General features: G+C 36.2%; 1 protein-coding gene across 6 annotated transcripts in view; it reads left to right on the forward strand.

Annotated features, from left to right (window-relative positions):
* Positions 1-6,394: 6,394 nt before the first annotated feature.
* The window catches only part of LOC137285234 (cadherin-23-like), a 49,914-nt gene continuing 35,263 nt past the window's right edge, over positions 6,395-21,045 (forward strand). For 5 of the 6 annotated variants that reach the window (XR_010956960.1, XR_010956961.1, XM_067817529.1 and 2 more), the window contains exons 1-2: positions 6,430-6,479; positions 18,260-18,384. Coding sequence is in view for 4 of the 6 variants with exons in the window: in XM_067817529.1 (XP_067673630.1) it covers positions 18,303-18,384 (82 nt within the window). In the remaining 2 variants the exon portion in view is untranslated. Of the gene's footprint in view, positions 6,480-18,259; positions 18,385-21,045 lie in introns of all 6 variants that reach the window. The other variant, XM_067817530.1, reaches the window with a different exon arrangement.

A 21,045-nucleotide genomic window follows, 5' to 3' on the forward strand; every position in this document is an offset into this window, starting at 1 on the left:
TTGATATAGCCCAAATAACTCAGCAATGAATAACTGTTCCTTACCTTACACAGATAAGTATAGGTACGTTGTGTCATTATACTCGCCATTCTTTTACAACATAATGCTTTGTTTCTGTTCAGTTGGAAAAATGTCATGCCTAATATTCTGTGAATATTCATAAACCATCACAATATTCAAGTATTTGCAGATATATTTTGTATCCAAGGCTGATTAATGTTCTTGAACATAATATTGTAACTGTTTGATGTTCTGGATATATGTTAAGTAATTGTATTCCATACTGGAAGCTAGACACACAAAAGGTGTTGATTCACATGTCTGAGGAATCTAATACTTTTGTTAAATTAAGAAATGCATCTGCACCACATTTCATAAGTGCAATAGAGATAGTCCCACAGCATGTGTGAACAAGCTGTTCCTGTATGGAAACTAGTGTTTGTCAGTGTGACATGCATTCACACAAAGACTCACTCCAGCTTTCTGAAGTAAATGCATATATGTGGTGTGTGGACGATACCAGATGAAGCTGATTTCTTTGATCACATATAGCATGGAGAAGACCCAAAGTTTCTATGGAACAAGATGTGAACAGAAACATGATTCAAGACACAGAGTTTAACCTAAGTATTGAGGCTACAGGAGGGACCCAGGATTTTTGAGAGGGTGCACATAAATCATGAAGTCCATAGGTTAGGAGGAGATGTTCCTCAGGAAATGTTTTTAAAGGGGAGAAGAGTGGTTGTGCACTCCTGCACACCTCATGTAGGTCCACCCTTGCCCTATAAATCAGTGCCCTGACAAAGTGTTACTGATGTGATGAAACAGTCCCATACAGTTTTATATACAAATACACAAATGTTGTTATCTGGCAGGAACCACTTTGACTTTTCACACATATTCAGTGTCCAGAAAACTGTCGGCAACTTTCTCCAGAAGTTCAGTAAGGGTTGGTTGTGTAGGAAAACATGACCAAAAGACATTTGGCATGATTCATTTAAATGTTTAAATGCTTGTTTTCACAGTGTTTCTAAAGGAACTTCACTTAGAGATATCAGTTACCAGTATTGAAAAAATTTAATTATTTGGTAAAGAGATATTACCATGTGTGTTTCTTTACAGTAAAAATCAAATATTAGGAATAGATAATATACCTTATGTTTGCCAAAGTATTCAGAATAGATAATATACATTATGTATGAAAAAGGCTTATTGCGTTTTATTTCCTAATGTAAGATTTTAAGATACAGAAACTTTGCTAATAATCTCTATTTACACTAACAACACATTTGGTTAACGTCGCATTTCAGTGTCATATGCACTGTGAGGAAAAGTTTCCATGCTAACTAACGAGTGAGTGAGTGGAAGCAAGTAAACCAACCCCTTGAACCATGCCACAATGTTGTAATACAGATGCTACTTTGTGGGGTGTATGGTGTGGGCATTAACAAGAGGGAAAGAGGTCTCAGGGTGTTTGTTAAAAATAGCTTTCTTCCTTTGAAGTAGTTGCACTGTTTAGCCTAGGACTGTTTAATAGACCTCTCCATACAACACTCTTCACATGAACTAATCCAGGTTAACAATCAACTTCAATCCAGCAGTAACTGGGCTGCCTTCCATTATTACATGGCTCTACTTCTAACTGTTCAATTGGTGCTAGGCTCACGCAGACTGGCAGTCGAGGCAAGCCTTGATCCAAGTTATTTGTTTCTCTGTTGGCTCATATTATATGAAGTGTGTTACCTTTGTATGTAATAATAACCCAAATTTAATTGAGTCAGTGCCCCAGATACACACAATCCTCTGATTATACAAGGAACTAGAACTGCACTAAATGAGCCACTGTCAGACCCAACTGGTATGCAGTGTGATCTACAGTACAGATTTCTGTGTACCATATGTGCTATTGTATAGATATATAAAGTTTAGTTCAGTATTTAATTGTTTATGTGTTTTAAGGTTTGTGAACTTGTTCCATACCAGGGGAGGCCTTGCTGTCTCAGTCAGGGAAACTATGCCAGTCATTTTCAGCCATTATTATAAATGAAAAGAAACATTTTGGTGGAGTTGTATTCTTTACTCCCCTAATCCATCAACAAGACAGCAGTTGGGCAAATACACACAAAATGAACCATTGACATTTTGTTTTCTGATTATGGTCTTGCTTGATCTAATTAATAAAATTAAGAAGTTTTCATAATGCTGAATGTTATCAATGGCCACTTACACAAATTAGTACCATAGTGCTGAAACACTCTGTACAGTCATGTTGCTAAGCTAGTATTACCTGGATGGATTTACCAATACTGATAAATGACAAGAAAAATGAGATTGTGGTAAATCTGTAAAAAAAACATTAGTTGAAGTATAAAGAGAAATATATAGATTTATTACTTTTGATGGTACTGATTGTAGTATACTTTAAATGAAATTGTTTAAATGTAAAAGGTGTAAGCACTTTTCATTTCTTTTATCTCCAGAAAACATAAAGGCAAGAGAGGAAAAGAAATAATAATAGTAAACCCACCAAAGTCATATTCCTTTTAAATACTGAAAGTGCTTACTTTTGGCAATTTATAGTGTATATACTGGGCAAAAAAAACAATGAAAAAAAATTTTTTTTTGCAAGTTTACATTTTTGGCCAATAAAAGCAAAGCCAGAGATACTTGGTGTAGTTGACTGTGTATGACTCTACATTGGCTCCTGCAGGTAGCAGGTTGATGTGGGGTATATTGAACCTGTAGCTAGACACATTGAGAGCTGTCCAGCACTGGGAAATGTTGGGAAGCTTTGTTGTTAGGAGATTACCCTCTCAAATCCATGTCTTTGTGTGCTGGTCGAGTCTGGGTTTCAGAGACACCATGTTGGCATTGGATTGATGGACAAACAGTCCAGTGTTGTCCCCACTGGCCTTAAATATTGACCATTCAGGCAGGGGCTATATCATAACTTCTGCACATTGTCAAGAAAAATTGTTGTCTGTGAATTATTGAATTCATATTTCTGTTTTTGATAATAGAAGCAAGAAATTTCCTCAGTGTAATTGTTGTTCATCAGGCTCTTTCAAATTCATTCACCTGGATTAGATGAACTTTGTAAAGTAACCCAGTGACAGTTTGAGATGATCCCTTTCATCTGTATCATGTTTAATTGGTTATCAGGTTAAAGCCTCACATTGTGATGGCACATCCTGGTTAGGGATGGGTTTCCAAGTAGCAGTTCAAAACCAGTATAAACACTTTAGGGTGTTCAGGTCAAATACTTATTTCTCAGTGCTTATGTCAAATGAGCCATAAGATACAGTACCAGGAATTACACAAATAATAAACTTGAGCTGGTATTCGTTGCCTCCACAGACTATTTGTATCTTTATGTATAAGTATGGTTATACACAATGAAAAGCCAGAATCTTGTTACGAAGGAAATAAAGACATTTACAACTGACAGGAAGTGAAACATTCAAGGTTATGCAAAAGAAGTCTGTATTTTTGAGGGGATGCCAAATGAATGTGAATAAAGTTAACTTGGTACTATGGAACAATTCTGAATTGTTGCTCTTGCCCTACGTAGACATTCAGTAATTTATAATGTTATCACAGTGTCTTTGTGATACAGGATAAGATGTGAGGTACATTTGATAAAATCACACAGAGTTTGGCATTTTATAAGCCAGGACCATAACACTAATGTGATTGATTATATTAATGAATTCTTAAACAATGATACTTGAGGTCAAATGTCTCTGGAAGTTGAGACCCTTATCATGTATCTGATAACGATAACTGATGCAGGCATTTGAATTTAGTGGATGAAGTATTTTTGTTAATGTATATTTTTAAGAAAATTCTTGTTTTTTTTACATCATTCCCAGGAAAGATGTGTTGCTGGTTGTTGGTGTTGCATACACTTGCAAACATTTACATAGACCAACATTTATACAAATAATAAGTCTCTGTCAGTCTGTCTGTTCACACAGATATGTGCTATGTTATTGTCCCACCAATTACCTAATGTATGTACAGCTTAGCATAATAATTTTTGAGATACAGATATTATCATGTTATCATTATTGACAAATATGTCTAAATTACAAGGGTTACCCGCTGTTATGTGCCCCCATATCAACAGTAATGGGTATTGTTCCACGAACTAACAAGGACCTCCTGTCAGGTATCAGTGTAAGAAATTGTAATGATTCAGTGACCTGATCTTGTCTACATAATGGTTGAAGTGAGGTCCAACTACTAATGGAGGAGAGAAACTACACACCCAACACAATAATGGTGGTAAACTGTTTAATATGCCTGATTCGTTCTTTGTGTTATGCCTGCTGACAGCCAGCCAGACAAACTACAGTAACAGTATTTCTAGCTAATACTGAGGATAGCATTGGGACTTATCTGCCCTATCACAGGTGTCAAGCAATAAGACTTTGATAACAACACTATCAACCATTACATTCAGTGCTGCTCTTGAGAACAAAGCATTGGAATAACAGCAGTATCAGGCAATCCTTTGGTCTGATGTCTTGAAATGCTTGAAACCAGTTAGGTATCTGGGCAGACCCCATCATTGAATCTCCGATATGAGTATAGGTTACCTATAGGAGGTGTTGAAGATCTGCTGGACAAACTGAAGTGTGTATCTGTATCTATATACCAAAGGGCTTAGTTAGAAAGGAGATCGGTATTGTTGGAGGTCCTCGGAAGGTATGTGACTTTCTCTGCATCGGCTGGTGGGGGGTCGTGTCCTCCTGGTAAATGATAGGTTTCTGGTTGGAGTAATTGTGTTATGCACCTCGAACTGTGTGAGATATTATCTCATACTTGTTTGCAAATGTTTTCAACAAATCTGTAGATCTTCATTTTAAAAATGAAGGGAATACAGTGCCATCATTCTTGTGATGCTTTGTAAGTAAGTAGTACTTGTTTACTTCTGAGCTTATGCGTTCTATATATAATGGTTTTCTCTTCAGTCTCTATAAACATTTGTTAAGATCTGTGTTATAAAATAGTTTTTAAGAAAATCACACTAGTTTATAAATGGTTTAGTGTGAACACATGATAAACGATCTATGTAAATGTTAAATATTGATATAGTGTTTTGAATGTGACTACAGGATCTAAGCTGATTGATGAAAATAATTAGAGAACATGAACATGAGATGAGAAAGTAATGCATGGACTTTGTAATACATATTCTATCAGCTATGAATGCTATCATGTTTCTTCAGTGATTAAGAAATGTATGATGAAGATACGGCTAGACAAATATGTATATCTATATGAGGAACACTGATGACCTCACTGCTTCTGGATTCCGCCAATCCTCGCCCACTTTGACGACCATGGCATTAAGGATGGAGAAGGGGATGAGGGGAAAACAGGATATTTTGTCTTTTAAATTGCGTAGCTGGAAAATTTTTTACTTTGTGATTAAGGGCCTATTCTTGACATATAAAAATAGACTCAGCTGTTGAAGAAGCTGTTTGTGAAATTCATGTTAAAATATTTGCACAGGGCCTGTGGGTGTTCCATGAGATATTGATACAAAACACGGATTCAAACAGATTGTAATGTGTGAGATGAGAGGAAGTGCTGACACAGTGTGGTAAGGACATGATATGTATATATATATATGTATGTATAGGACAGTGTCTTGGGAAAGTGTGAAGTCCAGAGTACAAGTGAAATAAATGTTTCAGTGATACTCTAAATGTAACTAAATTATTTTTTGTGTGCCCTGAAGAAAAAATCACTATGCTAAGTGTTGAAAGTTATAGAGTTGTTTGGGTTGGGTTATACAGGTATGTAAGATAGTATCAGTCGTATAACAAAATTTAGGTGAAGTACATTTTGCTACAAGACATGGTGTGGTATGTGTATCTTGTGACCTATCAGTACTTAAGCGAATCAGTCTTGCCCTCAACATTTATATTTCTAAAGCAATGTTGAACCAAGTAGATGCTGTTTCCATTTCATTGACTAAACCATTTTGTGTTCTTTATACTTAATCATTTTACAAATAATTTCTTATGCTAAACAGATGTTACGGTTTGGCTTTGTAACCATTTATCAAAGCAGAACATTGCCATTGCCATCCGTCATACAAATCATTAATCCTTTATTCTTTTTCTTGCAGATCCCTGATACAACTAGAAGACTTTTGAAGAATATGAAAGTACAATTAGAGGTTAACATTTCGAAGGATATTAACTGACAAATCAACAGCCTGTATAGTACAAAGAATTTGAAGGACCTTAGAAAGGACTTCAAGACCATCTGGAATATTGCTAGAATTCCAGTACAAGACTTCATAGGCCACATCTGCCTCATCTGTCCACTAAACAGGCCACATTTCCTTTGAATGAAGAATGCCATCCGTTTCTGTATGTGATGAGTGACTTTAGAAATCCAACATGTTGATGTGTTTGGACCAAGTTGTCCACATTAGCTGCAGGTGTTGACAAGATTTCCAGGTATGTTGACTTCTCACTGCTCTCTCATACCATCTGATACAAACACAGTGTTTAACAATAATTATTGATACAGAAGATTTCACAGAATGGGAAGTTCCCCTTTCCAAATTCTGTCACATTTTGTCATCAAGTTGTTACCTGTAACAATATTTGACTTTTTCGTCTGAAAAATGATCGGGACGGCACTATTTGTCAGGCTGGTGCATGTCACCTTGTTCGTGCCTTCCCACAAGGAAGAAACAGAAATAGAACGTGTTAAAAAATCTGGATAATTTGTGAGTTCACAGATTTTTTTCAAATGTTCCAAAATTTGTGCTGAGTTTTCAAAGCCATCGTTACTGTTTAACTTGGCAATGTTTTGGAGGCGATTATGTTTAAACTTCATTCATTTGAGAATGGCAGTAAAAAATTCCCTCTGATTATCAGTCAAGCAATTAAAAACACTCAGGATGCAATCCCCACTGGAAATACATATTTCCAAGCAAATGCCATAAAACTCTGATTTTTTTCATGAAGACAAGAATGTTGGCATGGAAGGACAGAAAGTGTGTATGTGGAGTGTGTGAGTGGGTAATAAGGAATGTGATGAGGGCATGGTATAAATGTGTTCAGTTCAGCTACCACTCTGAGGCATTATTGACAGTTATTCTATCATACTTCTTATTTCATTAAACAAATGCCAAATCTTATTAACCAAATTTTAATTATTCTGGTAGGAACTCTTGTTGGCCTTTGCACTTTGATGCTAGATCTTGGACAAGCCACTTTTGAGAGATAAACATACATGTACGTATATTTTGATTAATGAACCATGTGTCAAGTTATGTTTTACAATGCTTCAATATATTTTGAAGTGCTTGTGGTAGGAGACTGTAGTAAATTATGTCATCTTGCCATGGAAGATGATTAAGATGAAATAGAAATATGAAACAGGATGTTTTAGTGGCAAAGACATAAACGTGTATATTATCGAGCTCACATTTGTTGTGAATAAGTTAAAATTACTTCATAAGTTTTTTACTTTTGTCTAGCGAGATAAGAAGAATGACAGTCTCAACATGCATGTTTTATGAATATGCAGTGTTTGACATTGTTTGTACATATTATTTAGGGTTGTGTATACTAAGATATATTTTACACTTAGCATAACAGTGTGGTATGGCGTGTGGTATAATGTCCCACCCTACACAGGTGCCATTTACATACCTACCTGACAATACAGGAGTTTCGGGACTGATGATGTGAATAAAAGATTGTGTTGTCATGATTAGCTGTGAATTATTCTAATAGCAAAATTGCACTGCTGCTAAAACAATCGTTGGGTAAACATACATCATTCATTGATAAATGACTTGACTTTATCATGATTATATAGTGAGTGAGTGAGTGAGTGAGTGAGTGAGTGAGTTTGGTTTTACACTCCTTTTAGTAATATTCCAGCAATATCATGGAGGGGTACACAAGACATGGGCTTCTCACATTGTACCCATGTTGGGAATCAAACCCTGGACTTAAGCATGACGAGTGAACACTTTGACCACTTGGCTACCCCACTGCCCATATTGATATAGAGTAAAGCCATGATGACCCCTATCTAGCTCCTAACGAATGAGCATAAGTGAAATTGGCTTCTTGTATATCATTAAAGTGAACATGTGCTAAAGTGCCACACTGTAGTACATTTGATTCACAGGCCAGTGGAACTTGTGTAATGGAACATCTGTCTCTATTTCTCTATGAAATGAAAGTACCTTTCCTCCATTTTTTGATATGCTCAGATCACTCAACCAGAGTCATGAGAGTCAAAATGTGAACATATCTGTCGATACATTGAAGGCAAAAATGTGTTTCATAATAAGTCCCATCTCGTGAGACAAACCTCAGTCCCTTATGTGATATGAATCTATGCTCGATAGTAAAGGGAACAGCAGATAACCTAATGTTTCAAATTACTAGTAGTTAATGTAATCATTATATCTTTCACCATGATATTCATTGTTTGCTAACAACAAAATGTAACACAAGTTGTGGGTATTAGGAACACAAATATTGTTTCCCATTTCCCCTTGTTTCCAAATTCCACAGTTTCCTGTTTAAGATGATAATCACTGTGCATATATACCAGCATATATTTCTTGCGATGAAATGTGATATATTACCAAGCCATGCTTGTTGCTGTGTTCATATTGTCACAACAATGGTAAATATGTGCTGCTCATTTGATAAAATAATTAGGTGTTATGGAGCTCACAGCATTGTAAATTCATTGTCATGTTGTGGGGGGTATCTGCCATTGTCGACTAATCATTAGAATCAGACCAATGCATTTCCTACAGAAGGGAGAGATTGGCGATTAGTAGGACTGATCAACATTGAGGAAATCATGATGTTATCAAGGGCTGATCATGATCAGTAACTGGTAGTCATGTTGTACACTTGTAGTACAGGAATCACGTGACTATACAATCAAGTGGTTCCTGGATGTCATGTGCAAGGTTTATAGTTCACAGTTGACCATGTCTCCCCACGCACAGGAGCAGCATGAAGGTGGGACATGTCATTTCAGAAGCTGGAGATGCTTTGTTATTCTACTGTCTCATGTCTCATTTAGGTATATACAGGAATGCAGTGACACAATTTCCCTGTAAAAATGTTCTGATTACTGTTGGTAGGTCATTATGCCCAATATGTTTGATTAGGCCAGTTGTTTTGTGATTTGGAAAATACACAGTTGTATGAAACAGGTCCTTGAAAACTGGCAGACTATAGAGATTCATTTTGAGGATCATGCAGTAATTCCTCCCTTTTTAGCTTATATATGTTTTTCTTTACTTTTGATATAATGTGCAAAATGAGCATAGTATCTAGACAGCATGAGGTAATATTGTAAATCTGATCATCATCCTTTAACATACAAATAATCAACTGAAGTTTGCACATGTGTCCCTTATTTCTATGTGAGGACTATTGGCACAAATATTGTGTTTAAGTGTAAAACAAATAACAATTGTTTCGAAGAATGACAACATGTTATTCATGTTCTATTTTCACTGCTTACATTGAATAAAATAGAATTTGTGCTTTGTGTCAATAGGACAATGTGTTTCCTCCTTCCTACACTGAGTCCTGTATGGTAGTAACAGTGACCCTATTGGCTGGGAAGGTCACAGCTCATTAATCTTCAGTTAATTATTCATACAGATAGGTGGGTGTTATAACTGATACACGGTCATGTCACTTGTTATGCTGTCTCTGAGTCACGTATCTCAACTGCCAGGTGTGTCAAGCCACTGAAGCAGAGAACCACCATTGCCATGGATACATAACAAGCAAAGGGCGTTGCCATCTGACATGTTGTTTTTTAACATATTATTCATACTAATGTGTAATGAGAGAGAGATGGCTTCCGTAGTTGAAATAGGATCAGTTGTTTGTGCGTTGGTTGAGCAAGGCTAATGGAGTCTGCATGCCCTGAGAATTGAGAAAACCTGTAATCCTTTACAGGGGAACAACCAATGAAGTGAAGAAATGTCAGCTGTAAATATATACTTTTTTCTCAGTTTTACCCAGTCCATTCATTTAATTCACTTCCCTTTTACAATGGCTCAACAGAACATGATGTTTTTTGCTGAAATGATTAAAAAAATGTAAAATTCCATGGTCCGTTGTTTACAGTTTAAAATACGATTGTTGATTGTAATGTCGGCTCCCAGGCTGCAGAGGCGAAATATTGGTTGACCATGAGTAGACACAGGGAAGTGCTGTGAAGACTGAGAGAGAACTCCAGATATAAACAATATACCCACTAGTGTTGAACTGTAGGTGTTATCATAGCTATATTAACTTTTTCATGTGTCATTCTGCCATAAAGACGTTTTGTACGTGTAAGGAGAAGCATTAGAACACTTGTAAATAATATGACAAAACAACTATATACAGCTTTTGTTCAAAACAGTTTACCAAGATGCTTCATCTGTGAACCAATATACCACTATTGTACTATGTGGAAGTAACTTTAAAGCAATTTCCTAGAGTGTTTCCTGCTCATTTGCTGTGATTCACATAACTTGCTTTTAGAGGTGCACGGCTTAATGTGTAAAGGTGATTGTTGACAACCATGTTAAGATTTGCGTGAGGGCCCGATACAGCATGATTTGCCATTAGTTTTGGTTTGTTCTTTAATCATACTTTTTTCCAGGAAAATTGATGTTTACAGAGAAATGTTATTTGAAAAACATTCAAGTTATCCAGTAGTTTGTTCATAGTTTGTACGCCTGCCAAACACTTCTATTCAAGTGAATGATTTTGTTTTTGTATTCTTTCCAACTTGTGTTACGTTATGTGTTACTTTAGTTGTCTGTTTCTATTCATTGCCACTTGGACATACTGCAACATCCACAAGCCAGTGAGTTTTGATATTTTTGTTCACAACATATTTGTACAAAAATGGGTGTGATTATTGTAGAAACAGAGTTTTCAATGTGCAGATTTGTATTTTATATTGATATTGTCTTTAGCATTCAGCCCAAAAGATAATGTAACATGTTTGTTCAGGTTCTAAGTCTTACAAAACCCAGCAACTGTTGATAATGTATTAAACAATATGACCTCAACTGAATAGATGTAGTTACTGCTTCAGAAATTAGGCTAATGAAAATGTGAATGGTTAATAGTATCAGTGTCAGATCAGCCATGGGACCATGAAGATAATACAGGAAATGGACTGCCCTCATCCTGATCCAGACTTCAGAGACCCACATGCAATGTGAATGGGTGTGTTACAAGGTATTGGCAGGGTAGTATTCAAGTCTTCATGCTGATCCCATGTGTCAAGGTTTTACTTCTTGTTGTGCCTCTTGACTCAAACTGTATGAAAAGCCGTGACCCCAGAATAAAGCTTATTTCAAAGATATGTTTTGTTAGCAGTGAAAGGATTTCATCTTTGTAAAGGGAATCTTGTGGGTGTTGATTCATCCCGTGAGGGTGTCAACTGGTGTTAGGTGTTCCTTTTATTAAGGGGAGCTTGCTATGGGACATAGCGGATCACACGCAGCATGATGTAGTCTCAGCTGGTCAGGTTTTTATATCTGTTGGACAGACATACCGTTATCTGTCAGGTTTTACAGGTAAGAAAAAACAACATCACAACATCCAGCAAGGTCACTGGTCAACACAGTTGACAATATCATCTTTGGAGGAAATATTTCAGCTTTACAAAATGGGTTCTGGAGTGTGTTAATCTTTCAGTCCATCAAGTGGTTCTGATTTTAGGTCTTTAGATTCACTTGTAGCGATGTTGTGTGATGAAGTTTTTACAGAACTAAGTCACTCCTGCAAAAGATATCATTTTCTTTCTTTAAGCCATGTCATCCTATGTGTAACTAAATGAAAGTATTTGCAGAAGTTCTATCTTGAATTTTAACGGGAATGGAACTCAAAACTAGATTTTCATCTATAAAACTGACTGTTGTGTCAGTATTTGCTGCAGTGTTCTCCCTTCAAGTGTCATGTTTGAATTCAGGAGTGTTCAGTAATTGTTGAGGATCAGTTCTTGTATGCTGCATGATTTAAGCAGCTGATGGATTGTATCAAGTGGGGTATCATACGAGGCAGTTCAGACAGCTGAAATATGATCCTGTGCATGATCGTGATGATTATAGCAGTTCATTGAGCTGTTTTGTTGCAACATGTCATTTTGCTTCCTTAACCTGAGAAACCATGCACATGTGACAGACAGGGTTTTGTGTTTCTGTGATAAGGATGTGTGGAAGTGTTGTCAGGTAATAAGTACGTACTTTGTCAGTCACAGGACCAGGATTACCTGCAGGTATGTACAAGGTGATTACATGATTAGCTCACTGCTGGAGGGATACATTATTTTAGTCATGGACTGTGACAGACAATTTGTCTGTCTGTCTGTGTAATTCATCCTGTCATGGCACATTTTGAACACGTGATTCATTTGATACAATGTTATGTTTGTTTATGTCCATTAGTGAGTTTGTTTTTATGCTGCTTTCAGTACTGTGGAAACAGTATGGCACAGAGCATTGGCAATTTGCTTCCCACTATCTACCTACGTGAAAAATGGAGCGTGTGTGATTGGAGATTGGAGCCCTTTGATTTTTATGGTTTATTATGTGAAAAGTTGTATATACCACCTGGGAGCTAAACAGGATGTATTGCATAATTTGTATTTTGTGACTGTCACATAAAATATTATATCCACTGGATAAGTGCTGTTTATACCACAAACATGCAATAACAGTTTCTCTGCATGTTCATTATACATTTTGTGTTGTGTTAATAACACATGGGATATGCAATCATTGGTATTTGGCTAATTACCATTTAAAACATTGATAAACTTGGCTTGGATCTCCACTTGGAGCACAACAAAGGATGGCACAGATCAATGCAGGTATCAACTTTTGTCAAGTGCATATTGGGCATTGATTATTTCATGGAATCATAATTGATTTGTTTTATCTTGGTCCCGTCATATGTTTGAGAGAGAGTCTTGCTAGGATATATTGATTTAAGTATTCATAGATATTCTAGTAAACATGTTTGCAAAGCATCATACTGCTAGCCTGTTTGCATAAAGTTGATAAGGGCTTTACAAATACAATACTGACAGTTCTTTAGTATTGGGGATGGTAGCAAAGTCATAATAAATGTAGTATTTTATGAACGTCTGAAACACTGTTACTTTTATACAACATATCTCAGCTCTCCTGTATTTATGAATGCATCATTTATGAGACAGCCTAAAACTTTCAGCCAGTTGAGAAACACAGGTGAAAAACAAAATTTGTAGCTGTAAGGTTAGTCAAAACATTCACTGTAACAATATCTGGATTAAGTTTGCCAGATGTGTACAACATACAAAGGCTGGTTTGATGTCCCTCAATCACCCAGTTAAGAAATTATTCACAACAACTACAGATGATTATTATAATGTTGTGCTAATTACCAGACATATGCCCAAGTTGCCTTCATTGTTTACCACTGCACTGTATTTCAGTCATAATCAGACAATCCAGTAATTGACATCAAGATCATCTATCCATATGATGCCAAGGGCCTTGATCATACAATTCTTCGGTTGTTACTAAGATTTACACAAAATTGTAGGATACTCAACAGTTGGTCAATATACTACATATCTTATGAATAGACATTACTATTGTGTGCCAAATTATTGTAAACTTCTACATTTAAACACAATGCTATACAACCTGGCATCGTAGGACAAATGGGAGGATGAATGTGAAAGTTGTATATCAGATTTCTAGGTTTTTGTGTCTGTGAATGAGAAAAGTGGAAATCTCTATAATTGAATTTGTTGCTACCATTCATAACAGTAAAAATAATGAGCAATGAGCATGAGTATTGTGTGTTTGTTGGTTTTATGAAGACCTCAGGTGACTTAGTCATGTGTTTGTGGGCTGCATTTGGGTTGAAGTCATAAACTTAAATCCATACACCATAACAGCTGACATTCCACAGCTGTTGATGAGCAGACATTGACTTCACAGAACGCATGTATGTGAGACTGTCCACTACCACATCTGTACATGATGAGGGCTTGCTTGGTGGTTCAATAGCTGTTGCAGTATCCATATACAGACACAAGGCTATGCTTAGTTGATTTGAATTCTGGTAAGTTTCGCTGTGAGGACTGAAATGGGGAGTGTTTTTCGTGTTTTCAAGATGGTTCTACTTTCAAGACATTCTATAGTCCTGTCCATACACCTCCAGGACAGGCTACTGAAGAAGTTTCAACATGTACAGAAATTATGATTACGATGTAATGTGGAATCAATATAGTCACATCTTCAACCTTGTTTAGCTTCTTCACTCTGAAGCTAGTCATCTCATATACTTCCACCAGCTGACAGATTAACATGGATAATGTTAAGAAAATGTTCTCCAGGATGTCTATTAGCAATTTCCATAGTTTCAGTTTACAATTGCTGATGGTATAGAACAGTCTGAATAGACCATTGAATAAGGATACATGTTAGTATATGTATCACAGAATATGGGCATATATTGTGTAGGAAATGTTCCATAGAAAAAAAACACCTTCAGTGCTCCCCTGACTCAAGTGTACCATACAATCAGTGTATAATAGACTGGTGGTAGTATTGTTACTGAGAGGCCTGTGGGCTGATATTGTAGGTGACTCACACAGGTGTTTCATTCTAAGATCAAATTCACACTTATGACTGTACAATACATCAACCAAATTTTGTCATTGCCTCTATGATTGTGTAAAATACTTTCCCAATGATCTGCTAATGTGCAGTCAGTGTAGTCGTGATGTGTGAACCTTTTCTCATTACTGAAGTTAAGTATAAATAGGAGTGGACTGCTGAACTACATCGATTGGGGATTGTGTCATGGATGGCTAATTATTCCCACAGTCTACAGCCAGTGAATACCATTTACAACTTGTTGGCCATATTGATCATTTGATTATGGCAATACATGACTAAGTAAAAATACATGTTAAGGCAGGATTTGCATTTTTAGTATTTATTGAGAAACTACAGCATCTCTAGTTAATGTACTTGTCATTAGGATAACTATTTGCAATATCATATTCATAAGGCATCATAAGATAAGGTTGTTCTTCATCTTTAAGAACTATGCGCAAGAACGTATGTTTAGGTGTGTTTCTAATCACTGCCACCCAGACATATTGCAACATCCACAATCCAGTGAGGTTTATTATATATCTTTTGTACAGCGTTTGTTCAAAAATGGGTGTGATTAATATTATTGTAGAAACAGAGTTTTCAGTTTGCAGATTTGTTTGTTTTTTTTGATAATGATGAAAACAACTGCATTTTATCTTGTACTTAAACATACTGTGTAAGTGATTCAATTACAAATAATATGAGTAGGCACTTACACAACATGGATACCAAATAAATAGTTTTGAGCAAAAAGTTTATGTGCATCAATCGTGCAGAATTTCTGTCAGAAAAACTCTCCAAGAATGCTTATAATCAGTAAATGTTCTACTGAAATTAAGTTTGCTGTCATTTTACATTGAAGGTTAGTATGGTTGCACATTTGCAGAAATATTTTGCAGAAAATAAATGAATGCCCCTTGAACCAAGGAATCTATAATGGATGTTAATAATGAAAGTTGTATCAGTCCAAGAACCCCACTGCTAATGAAGTAAGATTAGGCTGACCTTGAGATTGGTAATTGGCACCCATATATTGCATGACTAATAAGTTGGTATGACCAAGTCATGTGGTAACCATGACATTGATTAACAGAAACCTGCCCTAGTGTACTTGGTATGCTATTGATAAATCATAGGCGTGTCCTGAAGAAACAATGTCGGCATGACAATCCGTGTCTCTTGAGGTCATCATCTGCGAAACATATAGACAGCTTGATGTACAAGGAAGAAAAGAAATGCATCATTTGTCTGAATAGAACATGCAACTATGATTATTTATGTTGTAATAATTGGGGATGATTTGTTTGAAACCAGAACACTATTTTAGCAATATTATTGTGATGTTTGAAATTTGATCAGACTCTTTCAGACAATACAGACAGAAATGGTGTTGTTCGCCTTCATTAGAATTAGGTCTTTCGGCCTAATGTTCTAAGTCTCTAAAACAAGGATCTGAGAGGACAATCGACTCAATAATCTAGCCTTATGAAGCAGCGCGACAGTTGTCACAGGTGTCTGTCTTGTAACTGATTGTAGTGGATGCCATCTGTGTGATGGTGCTCGACACTGGAACACTGCAAACACCTGTGTGATGTCATTGTCTGACAGTGAGTCATAAATATATGCTTATGATGTCATTGAAATTGTACAATGGGATGAGCTTTTGGACGATTATGGAAAGGTTTTGTTTGTTTATTTTTTTCATTCTTCTAACCCACACTGGGGTTTTAGTTGTCAAGTTAGTCACTCACTACCTGGTCACTCAGTACCTGGCGACTTCTGTCTGCCATATGTTACAGGTTTGCTGTACCATCAATTATGTATTCTGTACCCACAGCAACACCTGTCATGGTACTGGGTCATACTGACTGTTACAAATGACTGACGCATGATTACAAGTGTTTCTTATTTCAACGTTGACATTTTAGGCATTTAGGATAATATCTATGGATGGATGTATAATTTGTCATGGGACATTAGTCACATTTATACATGTTATCATTACACTAGGTGTTCATAAAACAGTTGGACAATTGGGTTGCTTATGAATATGGAAATACCACCACCAAGTTATTGACAATTGTCATATCACCATCAGTAGACGACATTGAAGTCCCACATTATAATTGTCACATAGACCCTTATCAAAGTGATACCTGTAAATCAGATGCCTTTTAGGACAATGCCATTTTTGCAACAAAATATTCCCCTGTATAATGCAATTTGCACATTAGAAGAACGATTCATGAAAGATGTTAGTACACATAACAGGATATGAAACTAAGGCATGTGTAGAAGTGACTTTATCTGATTTCTTAACACTCTCATCACCTTCAATAAGCCTTTTTCAATGTTCCTTCGTAAATGTAACATGCATACTTAGGTGCCTCTTTGGTTGAGTTAACTAGTGATTTGTGTGGGTCGAATCTTTACGAAAGTTGAAACTCAATACATTGAATATTTGGTTTTAAATCTTTATATAGTTAGTTTGCATCTTAACACTCTGTTTTGGCATGATATTTAATGCATTTGTGAAACATTTCATTACTGAAAGTGAAATTACAAGTCAGACCAAGCAAGTCGATGCATTACTTATGACTGCTTGAATTGGGAAATTGGAAATATTCGTTTAATGACACTTTTTTAGGATCCAGATATTGTACTGTGAGCATATTTAGATGCTTCCATTCTTGTGTTCAATGATTGATATGAGTTTATATGTCCTATGTTTTCATGTTACATGTATAACAGACTGAACTCTGTAAAGACAGATACTGTATCGGGAATGAGTGATGTATATTTCAGGATTTCTGTTTGTCGTACTTGACAGAGATGTAGCGTGAAATATTTCGTGAAGAGAATGTTGATATCACACTAATCTTTTATATTAGTATGGGTAATCTGTCATGACATCACAGATATCACGGATATTAAAACTAGTAATATTTAAGAATCAGATGGTGTTCAGCTTCTTTGGAGATGATGTTTGATATTATGGTATGATGGTTATAGTGAAAAGACATTTTCTGTCCAATCAAAAATAGTGATGTTCATTAAATAAACAAGTATAATAAAATAGCAATAGCAGTCCACGTCTATGTTGTTATTCATATCTTTGTAAAGAAAAGGAAGTGAGATTTTCAAACCATGTTCCTTTTTGATATTTTCTTCATGCTGCATGGACATTCTTCATAACCGAGTCCAGAAATAACAGAATGTATGGTGTTTTGGTGGGGCATCAATTAATTGTTGTGTTGATTAGATACATCTCATAGAAACCATCAGGTTTTACGAAAAACCCAGTGGCATTTTTGCCAGTTTCTTTGCATATTTTTTAATCAGTTGTATGTAAATTACCAGTACATAAATTACAGTGTTGCATGAGATGTGTAAGACTTGCTGATACATTTTCCTTGATTAAAGGTTCAGGTATATGTTTGATGTTCACTGTCTATTGAGGTAGTCTTCGGAGTGTTTGTTGAAGTGGTATTGAATCAGCCTAAGGATTGAAAAGTTTGATGACTCTCATAGAATGACTGTGTTCGTATTGACTATGTATGTGTTTTCTGCCAGCAGGTGAAGGCGACTGAGGAACATCTGAGCCAGAGATTCAACCATGGCACTCCACATCTCTCAGGGAAACACCAGCAGATTCTATGTTATTTGTGTTATAGTCATCTCTGCAATGATAGGAACAGGTAAGTGCTTTGTATGTCACAGTGTGTTTCTAGGTTCCGGCTCATCTAGTCGGTAGCTGTTTTGTGAGGTGATATTTCATGTAACACACTTGGCTGCCCACACTCTACACATGCAGGTGTAGTCATCATAGCTTTAGATGTGTGTAGACAATAATATTTGTCATAATGATGTAAATTTATCATCCAAAACTGTGTTTCAGTGGAGATAATTAGATATTACTTGTTTGAGATGAGATGACATCTCCTAGCAAATCTAGTGGCAGTACTGTGTTCAGAGATGTACATTTTTCATTCAAATTAATAAAGAATGATTTTGGATGATAAATAGAATCTCATCCTCATGTTTACTGATATTAGTTGTATCAACACTTGTTGATAAAGATCAAAATATCCTTGGCTGGGTGAGATTCTCTTTATGTAGCATTTTTGTCATAGACCTTCTGCACAGCATATTCTTGTCATTTGGATAAAATGCAAGGGCCAAAAGACCTGTGGATTTTGACATATTGACTTACACTTGATATCAGTAATGGAGATATTTATGATCACTGAGGAAACACACCTCTTGTTTACAAGTACAGCTGTTTGCTGTCATTAGTCCGTATGTTGTAAATTCATTACTGTTCATTCTGTGTGTGCCCGACTCATTATACTCTTTCAAGCACTGAATATAGATGATATAATTGTTTCAAGGTCATGATACATCATTACTTCACAGTATAAGACTAACGATCGACAGGGCGTGACTTTGGTTTTTATTTTTTATTTTTTGAGTTATTGCCGGTGTGACTCAAAAGGGATGCCTTTGCGGCAGCATTATATCCTTAGGCTGGAAATGACAAGAAGGGTACTAGTATTCAATTCAACCCAGATTGTCTGCCTGAAGGCAAGACCTCATCATTCACTAGAAATACTTATTGATGGAGGTATGTTGCTTTAAGGAAAAGAATCATCTGGAGAGAAGAATGTAGACTGTAGCAATTGTCATTGTAAGGAATGCTTGGAAGGGGATACACATATTCTAGTCAAGCCCAGAACCATGTCCTGATGGTGAAAGGACTTCACAAACATGTTTATGGCATAGTCAGTGGTATTAGTAGCTTCTGCAGCTCTCTGTGATCTCCTCTGGTATCAGACTGGTCTTGTTACTTTCATGTATAGCATATGAACATGGTGAAAAAACTCACAGGCTATGTGTGCATTATACTGGTACACACACTAACTATTTATTGTGGCTGATACATCAAGTACATAACTGAGAAGTACATACCTTAATTCAGGCTGCAACACAAATCAGGGATAAATTCATGCATCAAATGCCTACAAAGGGATTTTCTTTTTACATTCATGTACACGTGGCAAGTACATCTGACTGGAGTTATTAGTGTTTCCTCTGTGTAATTAACTGTATGTATATATCTTCCCAAATAGAATGATAAGTTAATATAGACATTCTAATGTATTCATGTCATACAAATATACTCAGTTCAAGATCTTTATCTATTCCTTTGTTATCCACATAATGAATTAAACTTTCACTTTTAGAAGACAGATTTAACCATGTCACCCATCGTTATTCCATGCCTCATTTAAACTGGTAATATCTGTCCTGATAATGGCTAAAGAAATCTCTCTGACAAAACAAGTCTTCTGATTTATTTGTATCAGTTTACCTTTCTGTGAGACAGGTGAACCTGGTACTCACTTGTCAGCTTCTAAACCAACAGCAGATCTTACTACTCATACATATTATATATGGGAACCAAGTCAGAGTTGTTCCAAGCAGGGTGTAGGCAGTGTGCTTAATAATGTAAAGAAGGTATCAAATTTCTGGGTGCTTCATGCGGCCAGACCCTGGGCTGATGTAGGATCAGGCTTCTGGTCACGCTGTTTTCTTACTCACACTGTAATTAGGAATCAATCAGAGGCATTGTACACAGGCTGACCTGAAGGACATGTATGATGGTCAATAAAGCTAGTCAGTCCAGTCTTGGCCTGTGCCTCAATTAATTTGAGCGCAAGTTATTCTCAGAGTCAGATCAGTAGCTATGTACATGCATCCGCCCGTCCATCTGTGCCTGCATCCATCCATCCATCCATCCATCCATCCATGGTCTTGCGCGTACACACACACACACACACACACACACACACACACACACACACACACACACACACACACACACACACACACACACACACACACACACACACACACACGGCACAGGTATATATATTGTATTGAGTGAATATTAGTAATTATAACTGTCAAATAAAATAGAAATTTCCTATTACAGTTTTTTTTTATCATTTTTCTTGTCCTTTAGCTAAAGTTACCTTCCAATTAGATTGGAAAATATTTGAAGTATTACATATATGACAGAAGTGTTTTTATTTGAGTCACATATTTTCACATGTAGGTATTTAAAAATGCTTAATCAAATAATAATGTAAATGTATGTCCTTGTGTGTGTGTATATTTATGATTATATTATATTGTATATTGTATATATTATATAGCCCCAAACCATTTCATGGACATTCTGTTAGACTTCATGATTTCTTTCTCATGGACTCAGTGACCCATACAATTTTTTTTTATCCTTTGTTAAGAGATTTGAAGCTTTGAGTCGGCCACACGTCTTCCAGATGAATGTTTGC

The sequence above is a fragment of the Haliotis asinina genome, chromosome 5 (genome assembly GCF_037392515.1).
Source record: "Haliotis asinina isolate JCU_RB_2024 chromosome 5, JCU_Hal_asi_v2, whole genome shotgun sequence".
Taxonomy (NCBI): Eukaryota; Metazoa; Mollusca; class Gastropoda; order Lepetellida; family Haliotidae; genus Haliotis; species Haliotis asinina.